We start from the raw sequence: 12,809 nt of genomic DNA on the forward strand, positions 1-12,809 counted from the left end.
TATTTTTTTTTTCTTTTTTGATATTTGTCTCAAAACGTACTTTGAGGTCAAGTCAGTTTTGATGGCATGAGTTCAAACTGGTCAAGGTCAGTGGGAATAAGCTGAATAATATAATGGCTGTTGCAAAATTACTCACTTCCTTAGTATAATGTGGTTTGCCAAGGCAGAAACTTCTTTAGGGAAACTAGTTACTTCCTGTATTTGTTGAACTTCATCGGCTTAAATCATGAGAAGTTTAAAGGCATATATGCAGTGGTTAGGAAGGGCTTTAAAGGTATCTTTCAAGAACTAAATGTTATGCTATCATCTAGTCACTTAGTTTTAATGGTTGCCGTATGAAATTGGCTTATACCTTTTAAGAAGCAAGGATATAGTGTGATGCAACAAAACTGTGGTCTTAGGTGAGATTAATTTCTTCTTTAACTCAACTTCAGTCTTTCAGTAAAGTATTTTACAAAATCAGCAAAATTAAAGAACTGCATAGAGAAGGCTATTAAAGGCTTATTAAAGATTAGATTTCCAAAGGATTGCGGTAACTTTTGACAGAACTCCAGCTGTACAATCTAACTTCTCGAAGTGAGTGAGTTTCTAACAGTCTTGCTAGCAAATTCAGCAGGTAAATATTTACTGTGCTTAAAACAAGGGTATAATACATTTTGTTTGAGACCATTAACCAATTCCCAGTTTTCTTTCAGGTAGATGTTGGAGATATAGTTATAATAAAAGGCAAAGAGTATATACCTGCTGACACTGTACTGCTCTCATCAAGGTAGAGATGCCCACTGATACTTATAGTGTAGAGGCTGGTTTCTCTACCCTGCATTTATTTATTTATTTGTGATTGCTCCAAGGAAATAAAGAATAAACAAAAGTGCTGCTGTTCTGAAGTGTAGTCTTGTGTTCATTTGGTCATTTATCATTTAAAGCAATGTTGATTTTTTTTAAAAACTGTGACGATTGCAGTTTTGAAATTACACTGGCAATCAATTTACTCCTAAGAAAAATGTAGTATGTTAATTTTGTTGTTGGATATAATAGAAAAAAGGCTGGTTCTCTGTCTAAAAATTGGACGTCAACTGCCATATTTAGCCATGTTGGCTTTTTGATATATACCCAACAAATTTCATCCCTTAAGTAAATCAAAATTGATGTATTGCAGGGAACAGAAATGCTTTCTAAATTATATAGTCTCCAGTTTGATAATTGAATCAGGGAAAAAAGTGAACATGAGATGTGAATCATCAAATTAGTACTGTCTCAACACTCACTTTGTTATCTAATATATATATTATGAATAATTTCATCAGTTGGAAGCAAGACTTAATTTTCAGCATGTCATGCTGTGACCCTTTTTACATAGACAATCAGAGATTGTTTATCATCATTTCCTTGGACAGTTTTATTTAAGAAATCCACATCTTAAGTGGGAGATGCACGTTTTTCAACATCTATTTGATCAGGTCAACAGACAACATATTCTAAGAATCCTTTTTAATGGATTTTACCTCAATGTGAATGTATTTTTTTTCTGGCACAAGCAGAAGTGTTATGTGTATGACTGTGAATTAAGTATAAACCCTTTATGACCTCACTGAAGTTAATTAATCTACTCATGCCTACAATTAATAAAGTTAAGATCCTGTGCATTTCTGTTGACACACTTTGATATAACGTAGTACATTGTTTCTCTGTCTTCCATTATATCTCAAAAGTGCAGCTGTTTCTAAAACACTTCTAATAAATTATTATCAAGTGTAAAGTAGTTCCCAGAAAATACTGTAAATTTCCCTCATAGTCTCTCTTCAGTACAAGTGTTAGTCATAATTTAGCTTGTGTTGAGTGTCCTTTGTAAACCTTTTACTTCTGCACTTTGAGAAGCATTTACAAATTCTCCACCAAGATCTTTGCTTCTCCACCAAGAACTTTTCAGGCCATACACCAAGCAGCAAGGACACTTTTTCTATTGGCCTGATAATAGCTTCTTTCATGCTAACCATAGTGTCCTGCAGGTGGAAGAGGTTTCATCCTCTCAGAGCAACTTCTTCATAAAATCTTCCTGAGTAATCCCCTAAATTTTAAACATTCCTAGATGTCTTCACAATTTTGCCCTTTCAGATTTGGAGGACATTGCATCATAGTTGTGGTTTACACACAGGAAAATACCAACTGCCTGAATAGCCTACTTTGCAATCCTTGTACCCCTAAAAGAATCTTGTATCACGATTTGACAGTGAAAATAATAGTTAGCTGCTACTGGACTTGGTCAGGACGGTTTCCACTTTGTTTAACCCCTCTTTAGTGCCCTTATTAGAACACACTATGTGTGACCTGCTATGTTTGTCCAGCTATGACCATTACTCTCACTGAATTTTCCTGGCAGCTTTTTTTCTAGGATCCAGTTTGAAGTGGGGACTCTTTGAATCACAATTGCTTTTCTAGGCCCAGTTCAGGCATTTCTTCCAGCTAAAACTTATTCCCTAGTTAAATTACTAGGATCCTGTTCCAGCCTTGTTCCCAGGAGAGAGCCCTGTACTACTACCTGACCTCTAATTCTGCCTGCATACTGGCACGTGCTCTCCTCCATCTCTCATCTCCATTTGGCCATGTTTCTTCTGGAAGACTCTCATCAATTTTGCTTTCAGGTCCTTATTGATGCTCAGCTACATTTTAGGTTCCAAAAGCAATGTGAGTCTGTGGGCCTGGTTTTAATTCAAACTAATAATACTGGATTTTTTTTTTTTACCAGCAATAGCAGTTTCTGAAGAAAAAGAGGATCTTATTTATTTTAGGAAACTATAATCTCTTACAGTGAAGGACATAAACCTCTGAGATTTAATTCTGTATGGTTCTTGCTAGTTCAATGTGCACTGAAATTTGCGAAACTGGAAAAAAATACAGAATAATTTTCAGCATGTCTACATAGAAAAGGTACTTGTTACCTGGCTCTTCAGAAAAGCTGGTGAAAAATTGGTTGTTTTAGCTTTTATTTTCTTAATTGATATATGGAGAGGCTGGAAACTTGATGAGTTGAGAAATAAGCATAACACTTTTTTTATGTTTACATACAATGTCAGTGTGTTTTGCAGCTTTAAGTTTGTGCCTTACCGTAAAATAAACCACTTGAGTAAAAATGAAAGTGTTCTAGCTCTTTTCTTTCTGACCTGATTAAAATAGATTTTGAAAAAATTGTCATCAGACATTTTAATTAACATGTATTGTTTGAATAATAATTTTAAACTCTGTCTTTTTGTCTTTGTTCATTTGTTTTGTTTTGTTGTTGTTTTTTTTTCCCCGTCACTTATTTTTCTGTTCTAATCATTTCAAACTGGGATGTGTAGGTGGCAGTAGGGGAAGTAGTGAAAGTGACCAATGGGGAACATCTCCCAGCTGATCTCATCAGTCTGTCATCAAGGTTAGAATAAAGTAGTTGCACAGGATATGTGTATGTGGGTCCTCAAATACCAAATATGAATAACACTGCCGTGTTGATAATCTTTGCTATTCATCTTTCTCCAAGAAAACCTACATATTTATAAAATTAGAAAGGGTTCTTTTATTAAATGCAGATCATTAAAGTAAAAATACACAATAAAACTTCAAGAAGTTAAAACTGTTTCACTCCTCTTGGTTTTTACGCCACCCCTATGAAATTTTATCAAACAAGTTGTCATTGAATGAGCACAGTTAAACACCAGGTTAACTATATGTTTAAGAGGAATATGCATGTTGCTACCAACTTGCTGTTTTCAGCAAAGAATATAGTTTAACATTGGTAGGACTGGTAGAGGACCCTCTGCACAAACTTGGATGTTGCACAATCTCTGCTGCATGTGGTGGCAAAAGCAGCATTGTTCTTGTGTATTGTGACAAAATGCATGTTTCTTAGACATGTCAGCTTTATGCTATTGTCTGCACTCTTACCACACTTTGTTTTTTCCCTAACAAATCAATGGGCCTGCCTTGATCTAACTGTAACTTACTTTGGAGGTCACTGTAATCTGCTGCAGTTCTTGCAATTAAGCATGTGTCTCACTTGAAATGTCTTTGCTGCCTTAGTTTGTTTTAAAAGTGCTTTACAAAAATGCTGTTTGTTTTTTATTGTTAACTAATAAAAATGTTAGAATTGCGAAAAATGTTAGAATTGTGAAAATGTCTTACACAGGTGGTTCCATCCAAGCAAGCTAAATAAAAGTTATTTATATTTTTAGAGAAGTTAGCCAAGAATAAAACAGTAGCCTGAATGCACCTTATTATAATTTTTCACATTTTAATGCTTATACTTTACCAAATTGTGTTACAATATCCTACTTAACATTATCCTGCAAATAATGTAAAGTCACTTATCTGTAGCCACTTTTCCATTAATAAATGAAATTTTAAAAATAATTAATGCTCAAATTTCATGCTAGAATGAAGGAAAACACTAGAAGCATTAAAATGGTGTAGGGAGTAAACCTTTGTTCTGTAAGTGTTAAGGTGTTATGACTTATTTGATCCTTTTCAGAATCAAAACTGTCTTTCGGTCTTGTTTCTGTCTTAAACTCCTGCTGCCTGCTCTAGTAAGCACTACAAATGCACTACACTGTGCCCATGTGTATCTCATGTGTAAAGATAGAACACTTTTGCCGTGTACAGTGATTTTATCAATGTTTTGTTTAAGAAAATAGGCTTTGGCAAACTTCTCTGAAAATATAAAGTACTGTTAGTTTTTATAGATTTGGCTGTAAATTATTCTGGTTTTGAATATTGGTAAGACAAACATGTTTGCATAAATAAATATTACAAGATTGCAGGAAGTTTATGGATTCTGCCATTATAATTTTGAATTCAGGACTTTTTTTCTCTTGATAGTGAACCACAAGCCATGTGCTACATTGAAACATCTAACTTAGATGGTGAGACTAACTTAAAAATTCGACAGGTAGGATTTTCATTTTTGGAAATATTGCTAATATTATTTTTGTCTATTAATGATTATAAAAATATCTTATTACATTGATGGATGTTCTAGAAGACCGAAATTTTAGTGTTTTGAATAAAAAACTATGGATTATTGGCCTCATAAAAGTGGAGGAATGAGTGGTTACTCCTAAGTCATTCTTTTGCTTTGTTTTAGGGCTTTTCTTTGGGAGAGTAGGTAGACACGTCAGTGGTTTGGTATTGACTTTGTAGAGAGCAGATGATGGGGCAGAAGCCCTGCAGAAAGCAGCTGATGGGGCCAGTACTGTCCTTCAGGGACAGGTGGGGAATAGCAGATTTTGACTGAATGTACTGTCACTATGCAGGGACATTCTTGCAGAGTTCTGTGATGGATGATGACCCTGTCTTGGTCATGGTATTTTCAGATGCCAAGGTGACTTTTTCACTGCAGCCCCCAATTGCGACAGTAAAGTGTAGCTGGTGCGTTTTGCTCCCATAGTTTTCTGGTCTTGCTATTAGATCATAGAAAGATTTGTTATTAGATAGTGTTTGTTACTGGATAGTGTTTTTTAATGCCATGACAAATGAATTTTGTTTACAGGGTTTGCCACTAACATCAGACATCAAGGATGCAGAAAGCTTAATGCAACTCTCTGGCAGAATTGAGTGTGAGAGCCCAAACAGACATCTCTATGACTTTGTTGGAAACATCAGACTGGATGGGCATGGGTATGTAAATACGAGGAAGAAGACCTTGGGAGATTCAGTCTAACAGTAGACAGCTATGTGTTCTTAAACTACTGAAGTAAAAATATGAATAGTAAATCTTTGTTTTGCATATTCTCTGCTAGACTTCACTCTTTTGAAAAACTAGAAGCATAAAACCTTACTTCTGACATCTACAACTTGAGTTGTTTTATTAGTTGTCCTTCAGAAAGTGTTAAGTATTAATAATAGGAGAGATTGCTAATCAAATTCTGACAGTTCTGGAATATGTGCCTGGTAGCTCACTTCTTAGGCATGTCATTTGTTACAGAAGCTGAAAAGAAATAATTTCTTGTCTTTTTTATTTTTTTAATTATTCTTTTCTTCTACCTGTCTAAGTGTAGAATGGAACAGAATCCATTGCAATGTACCTCAAATTCTTCTAATTTGGTAGCTGAAAAATGTTTAATACCTTAGTTTACTGAAAGTATGTTCCTTTAAAAATAGAAAATGTGCACTTACAACACAACTGTTAAAAAATTCTTTAAATACTAAAATGCTTACCAAATACTGATAGTCAGGGTCCTCTGTGAATTCACTGAAGATTTGTTGCTAGATCCAAAATTGCTAGATCCTTCATTCCCAAAGATTTCCAGCATTTCTTATTTATTTGGTGTTTATTTCTCCATATCCAGTATTGTACATTTTTATGGTTTTAGACTAATACATATAGTGCTACTTACTAAATACCTCTTTTTTTTTCCCCCTTAATATTCCATTTTTTTATTTACTGATTTCTTACAGATGCACTCTAGGATTTTTCAGTCACAAGAGTGTGGATATATAACAATTCCACTGTACTTGTCATTAAGAAGAGAAAAACATTTCCCTGTAATTCTTCTCTGAAGGTAATAGTTATAACAGATCCACACATTCATTCTTCCTCCCTGGCTAGAAGGAAAAACAGCCTTTCCTTTTCAATCTAATAATTTAATTTTTTTATTTGATTTAAAAAATAAATATTAAATGTGCTGACGGTTGTTATGCCTTCAAGAATGGGTAACAGGCCGCCCTCTGCTGGTCAAGAAATTTTTCATTTGAGAAATTACGTTTTGGAATATTTTGCCTATAGTTCCTCTGCAGTAGAATAGTTCTAAAAGTGTGGGTCTAATATAATATTTACCTTCAGTGAAAAAGAATTACAGGTAAGTAACTCTTTTTGGATCTTGGCCTTACTTTAACCTGAAAAATCAGGAATGTGTTCTTTTTCTGCCTGTCATAGAGGGAGTGCAAATTCATCTAATTGATATTTATTTGTCCAGATCTTTAGACCTTCCTACCACATTATGTAGGTCCAGCAGTTGTGATTTACACTTTATTCATTACCATCTTAACGTATTTGCAAAAGCAAGAGAGGTAGAGGATACTGAAAATGTGTCTCCCTCTTCTTTCACATAATATAAGTCACTGGAGTGCCATAAATGTTGTATCTTGTTTTCAGGCTTTTCTTTTTCCCTTCATGGGAGGGCAACTCAAAAATAAAAAAAGTTTTCTTTGTTTTCCAGTATTCAAGGAGACAAAAGACCATTAGAGGTATTTTGCCTTTTGGCTAAATCTGTGAACTAAAAGAGGCAAAAGTTTTCTGACTATCCTCAGCCTTTGAGTGAGCTAACCCTTATCCCCAAAGTGTGCAACTCTTTATTATGAGTATACAGAAGCATGTCAGCTTGGTTTTAGTCCATGAAGACAATTAGCTAGAGAAAGGACAAAAGTTTTGTAGCCTGATTTATATGAACCTATGACTTGACAGTGGCTTGGTGAGTGGTGAGGGGATTGTGCAAAGCATGGTTGAATTCTGGTTATCCAGGCCTTAAGTATATGTGTTCCTGAAGACATTCTTAAAATTTTGGATAAGAGTGAAGTATACTTGTTAACAAAAACATTTTGTTGTGTAAGTTTTCACATGTATCTCAGAAATTACTACCTCTTAATATACCCTCTGCCAGGAAAGCATTTTAAAAGCATCTTCCCCCATTGAGAATATCCTTTACTGAATACAACCCAAGCATGTTGGTGACAGTCAGTAGTTATGTAAAATGCAAGAGAAATGAGATGTGTTGAATCAGTTTTAAGAAGGCTGAGGTTGGGAAATAAGACACTTGAGATCTCTGTCAAACCATCACTTTATTAGAGTGATCACAATATTGAGTATTTGTAACATGACACCTGGCAGATCTGGGCTTTCTATACCCTAACTATACTCTTTGAGCTACCCAAAATGTTACTAATATCATGACTTTTTCAGATGCTTTATATTTTATATAGCAGAGATACAGCTGCTGTCCTTAATCAGTTAATTTGTGAACTTAATAATGTATTGCTTTCAAACAAATGCAGGTAGTAGTTTTAGGTAAGAATTACAAACACTAGAGGACTTTTGACAAGTGTGAACTGCCAGCTGGTATTTATAAAAAGAAAAGTATCAAAGCAGGGCATGTTTATCCATGGAAAAACGTAATAATTATCTAAAATTTTTGTATTTTAAGAAAATCTTGACATACATTATATGTATAAAGACTGTCTGAATTTAAGACAATTAGATGTTTCCTATGTCTTTTGAGGGTGTCTTTCTCCTTAACTATACATGGTTTTAAAGGAATAACAGAACAAAATATACATTATTTTGCAGTTTAAAGAAGGTGCATGAAATATTATTGTGAATGTTAAATAACTGTGTTCATAAAGGATGGTTATTTCATTAGAAAAATGGACTAAGCTGAGAGTCCACAAAATTATTTCATTTGAAAGTTACTTTGAAAATCAATTTTTTAAGAGATCATTTAAGAGAAAAATTGATAATCATACATCACAGGAGAATTAGATATTTTTACTTTCAGTATACTTGGTTAGTAGTACAATCTCAAAATTAGTAGTCCCTAATAAAAATTAGGTGGTAATTAATATTTTTGAAACCTTAGATTTTTGGCCTGGTGTTTCTCTCTCAAGTTTTCTCTAAGTCAAAACTCCCAAAAACTTAATTCTGAAATTAAGGTTTCTAACCTATTAACAATAATCATGCAAATTTTGAGAAATTCATTTTAACAAATGTTGATTACATTTAATCATTGACATTGGCTGGTTTAGTGTTAAAATGTAAAACTTCTTACTTCTAGTACTGTTCCATTGGGATCTGATCAGATTCTTCTACGAGGAGCTCAGTTGAGAAATACTCAGTGGGTTCATGGGATAGTTGTCTATACTGGACATGACACAAAACTTATGCAGGTTTGTCACTTCGATTCTGTCCAACCTGTCTGTTTTATTACCTTAATTTACCATTTTGTGGTGCAGAAATATGGCTTGATTCAATATAGTACTGAAATGTCAGTAGTAGAGCATCTTTTATATCAATTAAAAGCAATAGAAATAAAGCAATTTCTTGTTATTTTAGTCACTTAGTCCTAAAGTAGTTTTTTCACTCATAAGTATATTCATTGATTTTATCTTGTAACTTGTGCTTTGAAAACTCTTTATTAGGAAGTTCTGTTTTCATACTTTGTCATTTTTATTTTTGACTGCTCCTAAAACTGTCCTGTTGTGGGGCTTTCTTTCCAGTACAAAGATAAGCATTCTTGTCAGAAAACAAAATGAGGAGGAAAGAGACTGAAATTACTTTGCCTGATGTGTTTTGAAGTATCAGAATTGAGATGCACCTGTTGAGAAAAAATAATTTCAGATTGATCATTCATGCATTATTTATTATTTGTCTAATTTGTAAAATAGTTACTTGAAGAAGTGTGTCTGTATTAGGAGCTATCTTCTGTTGCACTGACAAGGTGTATTCACATTCATTTTTAATGTTTACTGTTAACTATTGGTGTTACCAGTGTTCTGTGATTGTTTAAACTTCTTGTGTCACAATTCCAAATCTCCAATTCACAGATTTCTAAGCTGCTGGGTTTTGGGTTTTTTTAAGTTAAGGCATTTTTGGTGATGGTGTATTTGGGAGAATATTTAGAAAAGGATACAGTAGCATGTAATTTGAAAAGCAAGAACCATGTTACCTCATCTAATATTTATTAACCACTGTTGGTTTTTGTCTTTTGCAGAATTCAACAAGTCCACCTCTTAAAATGTCTAATGTGGAACGAATTACAAATATTCAGATTTTGATTTTGTTCTGCATCCTTATTGCCATGTCTTTGATCTGCTCTATTGGTTCAGCTATATGGAACCGAAGGCATACTGGAAGAGACTGGTATCTTGATCTAAATTGTAAGATCTAAAATATTATATTAATATTTTAGTATTTGCTTGCCTTTCATATTTGGAAAGGAGGATAATTACCTTCCCTTGCACAGTGTGTTTTTTTGTCAATCTCTCTTTGTTTGTTGACTAAAGTCATTAGGCTAGGTATATCACAGCAAGTATAAAATTTGACTTATTGTGCTTGCTGTCTGAGCTCTTGCTAAATTCAGGAAGGGCAAGATGATTTGTTTGTCTCTACTTTTTTCAGGCATTCCATCTCTGCAGCTCAGCAAGGTCTGCATTAGCATTCCACTGGCATAAACAGTCAGCTTCCTAGACATCAGTCTTTGAGCTGTTACTAATAGATTACATTTAAAGCTGCAGTGACTTTTCTGAATTTTTAAATTTGTCTTAGGAAGTGATGCTGTGGCTTTATCATTTTTACAGGGCTTTAACTAATCAATATCAGAACTTAATAGTAGAACTTAATCAATATCAGAACTTAATAGACTCCTCCTAAAGAAGATAAAAGAGACACCACAGGTCTCTTTTAACATATTATACTGGGCAGCTGTAGGTAAGCTGGATGTAGGATAGTGTGATGTAGAACAGGTCTTCACAGCAGCATGCAACATACTGACAGAGTCTGACCCTCTGTGAGGAAACAAGATTTAAAAGAAGTTTTCATGAATATAATTTGCAGTCAATTATTCATGTTTTCAGAATTTCTTAGGGCCCTTTTTACTTAGGCAGAACCAGAACTGAAACAAAGCTCCTGAGTACAAGGTTTCTGAATGTAGTCAACAAGAGGGGTTTTTTGGGGTTTTGGTTAAAACCCTTAAACCCTTAAAGAAAAATCTTAAAGTTCTGATTTGAAGGCACTCCTAAAGTTTCCGTCTCTGCATTTATGATGAACTTTGCTTCCCTTCTTTTTGATGCTGAGAAAGAAACTTTTTTTCTAATTAATTAAGAAACTTAACTTTCATGTTTTTCTAGTGAGGTAAGAAAAAGTGAACTGGTTCATAGAATATTGACAATTTCAGGTTATATCAAAGAAGGGCATTAGATGCACTTCATCTGTGCTTTTTTTTTTTCTTTTCTGGGATATATAGTAGTTTTAAGGATATGGTGGCTTATATGTGGTTAGCACAGAATTGAAGCAGTTAATAAGTTGTTGTTATTCCTAAAAAAAGAAACATGAAATAGTGGCCATTGATATTTTGGTTTGTGTGTTCTAAACTGAGTATCCATGACAGTTTCTTTTCTGACGTATGTCCCATGATTGCATGAAATTGTTTTGGGTTTTGTAAGGTATGTCCTTTAAGGCTGTATTCACGATATAGGTGTTCTGATACCAGATATGTAAGAAGCCTTATAATGTATATGTAAATGCATTTTATCCCCCTTTCCCCTTAGTTATTTAATTTTTTTAGCTGTCTGATCCTTTAGGCATTTACATCATTTCATGGTGGAATTGATATTAATGAAAGTCTCCAAAACTTTCGTTCCTGGATCTTACAGTAACAACCAAATCCACATTGGACAGACAGTGGAAACCTATCTGAGGCTGATTTTCTTTGAGATACCTTAAATACAGCTAGGCAGGCTCCATTTTTTACCTTTTTGCTGTACTTCACAGCAGACTTTCCCATTCTCATCCTCTCTGAGGTGCTACTGCTAGAGTTATCTTTAAAAGAAAAACTTAAAACTTTAAAGGAAAAAGTAGTATAAAACTACTTGTTTTATATGTCAATATTCACATTTCCACTTGTTCAGAACTTTCATTAAACTCTCTAATTTCATATCTTCCTTTCATGGGGTATGAATTTACCTCTTTTGCAGTATTTTGCTCTGTTGAGGAGACCATATGATTGTGTGAAGGTGGATGGAGAAAAAACTTTATATTTCCCCTTTCAAAATATTAAACTATAATATTTTGAGTTTAAAACTTGGTTGCTTATATAGATATTCCCAGATTTTGATATTACAATGTGGAAAAAGAGAGAATGGCTGGTAAGTTTGCTTTTCAGAAATTGGAGATGATTGCACATTGCAGAATTTGAACTCTGCTATTATAACTGAGATCCTTAACTCTGAGGAATGTCTTATCTATAGGCAAGTGATACTGTAATTAATTCCAAACATTCTTCTTAGAACACTTTAATAAAAATCAGCTGTTAATGCAATATTTTGAATACAGTACATATATATACTTCTAACTACAGTCTCAAATATTTATTTGATTACTTTGTTTTTTGGCAGATGGTGGAGCAAGCAACTTTGGATTGAATTTCTTGACTTTTATCATTCTCTTCAATAATCTTATTCCAATCAGCTTGTTGGTTACACTTGAAGTCGTTAAATTTATCCAGGCATATTTCATAAATTGGGTAAATATTATTTTATAATATTTATTTCAAAAATCAAGTGGTTCACAAGTAATTGAAATGATGGATTGTTTGTCTATGTATACCATTTTTTTCAGGCTTTTTCTAAATGCTGTTTATTTATTATTGGTGGAATCTGAGGAGATAAGCATAAATTATTTCATTTAGTGCACTTTATAGATTTATAGCTACACCAGATTGGTTTTTGAAGCATGTTTGTTGTGAGGAGCAGAGTGAGCCTTCTGTGGATTGCAGATAGAAACTTAAGGTTCAAATATTCCCCAAATCATGGTTAAAGCCAAACAAGTTTAAATGTTGATACCAAAAAATAGATACATTTTATTTAACAGTAAATGAGAAAGAAGGAAGTACAAAAAGGGGGTGGGGAGAGAGGAAGAGTGAGAGAGACAGATTAAATAGAAATATATCACCCCTCTGTGGGTCCCAACATTGTGTCATTGGTCCTCTCCATCTGGTCTTCTTGTGGTGAGGGTCCCCCTCCAAAAGGCGTAGAATTCAATGGATTCATATCTAATTTCCCAGCCTGAT

At 33.9% G+C, this 12,809-nt stretch overlaps 1 protein-coding gene across 3 annotated transcripts in view; it reads left to right on the plus strand.

Annotated features, from left to right (window-relative positions):
- The window catches only part of ATP8A1 (ATPase phospholipid transporting 8A1), a 102,179-nt gene that overhangs the window by 17,122 nt on the left and 72,248 nt on the right, over positions 1-12,809 (plus strand). For 2 of the 3 annotated variants that reach the window (XM_064418293.1, XM_064418292.1), the window contains exons 7-12: positions 696-769; positions 4,852-4,921; positions 5,522-5,649; positions 8,799-8,910; positions 9,735-9,900; positions 12,136-12,263. In XM_064418293.1, the coding sequence (XP_064274363.1) occupies positions 696-769; positions 4,852-4,921; positions 5,522-5,649; positions 8,799-8,910; positions 9,735-9,900; positions 12,136-12,263 (678 nt within the window). Of the gene's footprint in view, positions 1-695; positions 770-3,338; positions 3,413-4,851; positions 4,922-5,521; positions 5,650-8,798; positions 8,911-9,734; positions 9,901-12,135; positions 12,264-12,809 lie in introns of all 3 variants that reach the window. The other variant, XM_064418291.1, reaches the window with a different exon arrangement.

This window comes from Passer domesticus, chromosome 4, assembly GCF_036417665.1.
Source record: "Passer domesticus isolate bPasDom1 chromosome 4, bPasDom1.hap1, whole genome shotgun sequence".
Taxonomy (NCBI): Eukaryota; Metazoa; Chordata; class Aves; order Passeriformes; family Passeridae; genus Passer; species Passer domesticus.